Source organism: Montipora capricornis, chromosome 3, assembly GCF_036669925.1.
Source record: "Montipora capricornis isolate CH-2021 chromosome 3, ASM3666992v2, whole genome shotgun sequence".
NCBI classification, from domain to species: Eukaryota; Metazoa; Cnidaria; class Anthozoa; order Scleractinia; family Acroporidae; genus Montipora; species Montipora capricornis.
Genome location: NC_090885.1, coordinates 51444414 through 51449413, shown reverse-complemented (window position 1 = coordinate 51449413; position 5000 = coordinate 51444414). Strand labels below are relative to the sequence as shown.

Here is a 5000-nt window from a genome sequence, read left to right as displayed (position 1 = left end):
AACCTTACGGATCCTCACGTGAGCAAGGTTAACCCGAGTAAATTTTATCTCATATTTCACGGTTTTTCAAACAAAAACTTACATTTGCCACGTATCAACATTGCCCAAATCGATTTCTGATAAATCTGTGTCGAAAAAAAGCGTTGATCTCTTTCTAAAATCATTTTTTGAACGTCGAAATAAATTTCCACCATACTTTTTCTTATAGCGACTTGCAATTTTTGCCCCCCCCCCCCCCCGCGATCCCATTCATAGAAGCGTCTTACCCCAAAACTTCTCCCATTGGGTTAATATGTATTTCTCTGTTTGTAGTCGCAATGATTTGACAAAAGACATGAAAGGACATGGGATTGAGTAAGTGAACCAAACACCAAACTTGGTAACTAATTTACATGTAGCACTTAATAAATTATGACAACTTTAAGTGTTCATGCATTCAGTTTGTGCACTCCTTTAATGTATGTGGATATTATGTATTTTTTTAAATGCACATGTACATGTTTGTTCAAAGACCTTCATGGATCTCCTTCACAGATAATGGAATTGCCTTAGTTTATTAGTATTGGTCTTGAAAGTCCAGTTTACCATCTCACTATCCTGCAAATGCATTTCATGTTAATTTTGTATTAGTGAATCTTTCACAAAGTGATTGTCCTGTGAGAAAAACACAACATCACACTTCTTGAATTAATTGGGAAAAACCCTTGGCAAAAAAATAAAGCAACTTGCTCAATCAAGAGTCTTATTCTGCATTTGTTTCAGTGCCAAGACAGGGGTACTTGTGGTAACTGGGGAACATTCTCCTCATCGCAGAGATACAGTAAGTGTGGGTTCTACTACTAAAGAGTATCCCGTCAATTGATCAAGTCAATTGACACTTAACTAGATGGGAACAAACCTAGATAAACAACTTAGCTTACCAAGAGTTCTGTAGGTGAGTGTTTAGAGCTTCTACCAGCATAACAGAGTTCGTGGGTTCAATAAACCTTCCTTTTCTGTTGGCCCTTTTGTCTTTATTAAGCAAGTTGCACAGTTACTGACCCTGGGTTTTACTTCCTTCTCGTAAAATGCTTTCCATGTTCTTTTTTTTGAAAAATTTGAAACGATTTGGCACCACAGGTAGTAGGAATCTGCTGTTTGGTGACATTACGATCAAAACTGATAGTTACGCTTGGATTATTCCGTGGTATTTGCTTGAGTTGCTTTTGGAAGATGAATGAATTTGTGTTCGAGAGGAGCTATTTTATATTTGGCAAAGGAGATCTATCCTACAACAGTCTTTAAACAAACTTAGTAATAATTTCGCATTTAGATCAGAATATAAAGAAAGACTGTCAACTGTGCCATGTCATAGTTGTTCTTGAGAATAGGTTGAGTAGATTTGCGAGTTCATTTGCAATTTATCTAAATGACTTAGCGGAGCTCCGCGCTCGTGCGTAGAGCACCGTGGTTAAGAAAATACGGTAACCCATCTGTGCAAGAAAATTTTCTTTTGGTCACCGTACGACCGTACGTACCTCCACCCATTCATGTATGCTAATGTGACCAGTATCACATGACCATATCCCTGGCTCCAGTTTAGGGCTCGTCAAGGTGGCCTTACTCCAGCTAGTTTACAGCGTACATCTTTGATATAGGACATCCATGTTATGGTCAATTGACACCTGTAAAAACAAGGTATCTGCTGACCAGTATCACGTGACCATATTATGGGCTCAAGTTTTTTAATGTTGTACGACTGCTCAAGATATTGGTGGGCAATTTTTAGAGGAGGGTGTAAGTTAGAATTAACTTTTTGTCTCGGTTGGAAAACTAGGTATTTTGTTTTACTCAAATTCAGAGGTAATCTGTTAGAACAAAGTCATTCGTAAATTGCTCGTTTTAGGAGGACAAGTTTTATTATGGTGATGTACTGAAGAAAACTGATGTGAAGATCAAGAGTCTCCTCACTCCTGACTGCGGGGCAAGTGTTCTGGAGGAAAAGGTAGGGCTAATTTATAAAGGTGAAAGGGAAAAAATAAGGACAATGCTTTCATGTTGTCATCCTATTGACTTTAACCTACAATAAGTATTAGTAACAATGTTCTGGTGATGAACATGATGATGATGGTGGCAATGTTGAATTGCTGGTGAACAAAGGAGGGATCATCATTGATCACATGGGGATACAGTTCAGTTTGAGTAAGCATGCTCTTATTGCTTTTAAGAGAAGACAATAATACTATCACGGCTATCGGTGTGCGGTCGGTAGATCACGTGACAGATATGCCACAGGCATAGTAAATTGGAACCAGAAGGAGCTGCAAGAGTCGGACGGAATAAAAATGGGAGCTGCCGAATGGTGACGTTCACCTGAGTTTATATGGATATAGACAGGCTCTTTGTGCCCAGGGTAAAAGGAGACTAGGAGATACAAGGAACACGCCGATGAAGTCATGCTAACAAACCGTGTTTGAAAGAAAGAAGGGTATCTGCAAAGGAGTTGAAGACCGATCACAAAACAGAGAGACGTTACATATAGCAAGAGGCATGGGCAACATGAGAAGAGTTTACAGGCCGGGTGAGTTGGCGATGGCTGAAGTGGGGGTGTTTAAGCGGAGAAACGGAAAGTCTGTTTCGTAGCTTCACAGGAACAAGCACCTTGCACCAACTGAAGGATAGTGGAACTTGAGAAACAATGCAGGATGACTCTAGTAAAGTTCGTAAGTGGTTGTAGTAAGATGGCACAGACAGTACATGTATGTAAAGGCAGACATGACAGAGAGGTATGGATTACAACATGCAGAGCGAATGGGGAAGGCAGTGAGCAAGAGTGAGCAAAGGAAGTAATCTTCTGTTGCCCCTCCCAAGTTTACCATATCGCAAACTGGCGATAACCAGCTTTTCGGAAGCTCTCCAAGGTAAAGTTGAAGTCATCAGAGCTAATGTCACATCGAGCTTTGATGTGAAAACGCTGAATAGGTGGTGATGCAGGTCACCCTCTTGCAGCAAACATTTTCCCGTTCATCCGACATAGGCGTGCACACCCGACACCTGCACCACTGGGGAAATCCTCGTCAGGTTATTCTGGATCCGGGAGGTTCTCAGTGGCCAAATTCTTAGCGAAGTCAATACTTCCCCTTCCCATACTGAGCATTTTGAGGAGGACCTTGTCCTTAGTTTCATTGTTAAGGGTGGCTATTTCGTTCTCGGTATGTTGTAGTTCTTGTTCGAATTGCAAGTGACTATCAGGTACAGCGACGCTTCGGTTTGCATTCCAACATTGGGAGCTTCTTCAGGGCTTGACTGAAGGTAAAATAATACACAGCGAAAAGAATGAATGAAACAACAAGAGGCCTAGAATATTGGGTATATCATACCTTGTTCTTGCATTTGGGTTTGGCGCACTCACAAAAGGCATGACCTTTCCGATTCCCTTAGCGGCACTTGCACCCACTTCCTCCTTGAACATTGACCTTTGCAGTCACACTTCATTTGTTCCTAGGGATTTTATCGGCGAAAGTGTCGATTAATATTAGCAAACAAGACCTGGAAAGCCAGCTTCAACGAAGGCAAAACATGAATTTTTTCGGTGGCCACACTAACTTCTCCAATAAATAACTACTTTTAGTATATGCTAAAACAGTGGATAGCGTTGAACGCGGGGGCTGATTGGCTCGTCAAACTCCGAATATCCTGTGCTATTTACCTCCGAGCAACTCGGGAAAAAATGGCGTCCCGATTTGCATCCGTGACAAGTGAAGAAAACATCCAAATTAATTTTTTGTACTGTATATTATCTCACTGTTTTATTATATACTAAAACAACTATTCACCTCCGAGTCAGTGTCGGTGGCAAGCGTTAGATATCCACCGCTAGCCACCTCCACTTCGGTGAATAGTTGTTAACTATTCCTTGGTCGGCTTGAACAATCGACCCGTAAGCAGTGATCTTCTGAATCAGACAATCAGATCAGATGTTTTCACGAGAAGCGCAACAACTGGAAAACAATGGATGCTTCGCTCCCATGAACAATAACAGAGGCGCGTGAAACGTACTAATTGTGAATACGGGGTCTTAAAGCATTCAAAGAGATAAAATGATGACCTTGTGAAAAAGGCAAATAAGGAGTGCATGATTATTGATGTAGCAATCCCTATAGATTCTAGTTCTAAGACTAAGTAAGAGAAAAACGTGCCCTTGGGCTACTCTTTAAGAAACGTGTGGGGGTTCTTTTACGTCCCAGAAAGCTACATGTACAGGGTGGTTTGGAACAGCTCATAGAACTGTGGTTGGGAAGGTCCTATTGGAGAAGGAAAACGAATTAACGGATAAGCATTGATGGAGCTGTTGAGCATAGTCCTTCTGTTAACAGTTGATGGCCTTATGTTTCTGGTTGATGATGATGATAATGATAATGATAATTTTAATTAGAATGTTCCCTATCTTCTTAGGGAGCCTAAAAAAAGGTGAAAACGTACCTTAGTTCTGCATTTATATAAAGTAATGTTTGGAGTGAATGAGGGAATCTTGGTTGTCATTGATGGTGTGTGGCATTGCAACACTGGGTATTTTTTTCAGTAAATTGAGCGAAGAGCTTTGTAGGTTAGACTGAAGGTGTAACCTCTGGCACTGCAAGATAGGAAGCTTTCAGGTTAATACAGATCCTTCTTCTCTTCTCAACGTAGCGCCTTAAGACAAATCCAACCATTGTTAGTCGCACTTGCTGTAGCCTCTCATAGTTCAGCTGTTGAACACAGGATCGTTGGAGTCACGCATGGTCACCACCAGACTTTGTGCGAGTTGTTTTTGCACTTCAAAGGGAGGAATGTTCTTGTTTGCTGTTTCAGAATTCTACAAGTGCGAAACCGATTGGAGGCAAAGATTAGATTTTACCAATGAATTTGATCCAACATGGTTGAAGTGATTGGTTCTTGGTGATGTCCGGTTCAATTTCTTGGCTGATTGTAGATAGCCAATTGATCGGCCACCTGCCCGTTAGGATTCTTATTCTTTTTGA

The 5000-nt window shown here is 41.0% G+C and overlaps 1 protein-coding gene across 1 annotated transcript in view; it reads left to right on the top strand.

Annotated features, from left to right (window-relative positions):
• Nucleotides 1-5000, top strand: part of LOC138043354 (protein NDRG1-like) — a 28001-nt gene that overhangs the window by 19972 nt on the left and 3029 nt on the right. The window contains exons 11-13 of the mRNA XM_068889587.1: nucleotides 313-354; nucleotides 763-820; nucleotides 1886-1984. Coding sequence (XP_068745688.1) covers nucleotides 313-354; nucleotides 763-820; nucleotides 1886-1984 — 199 coding nt within the window. The remainder of the gene's footprint in view (nucleotides 1-312; nucleotides 355-762; nucleotides 821-1885; nucleotides 1985-5000) is intronic.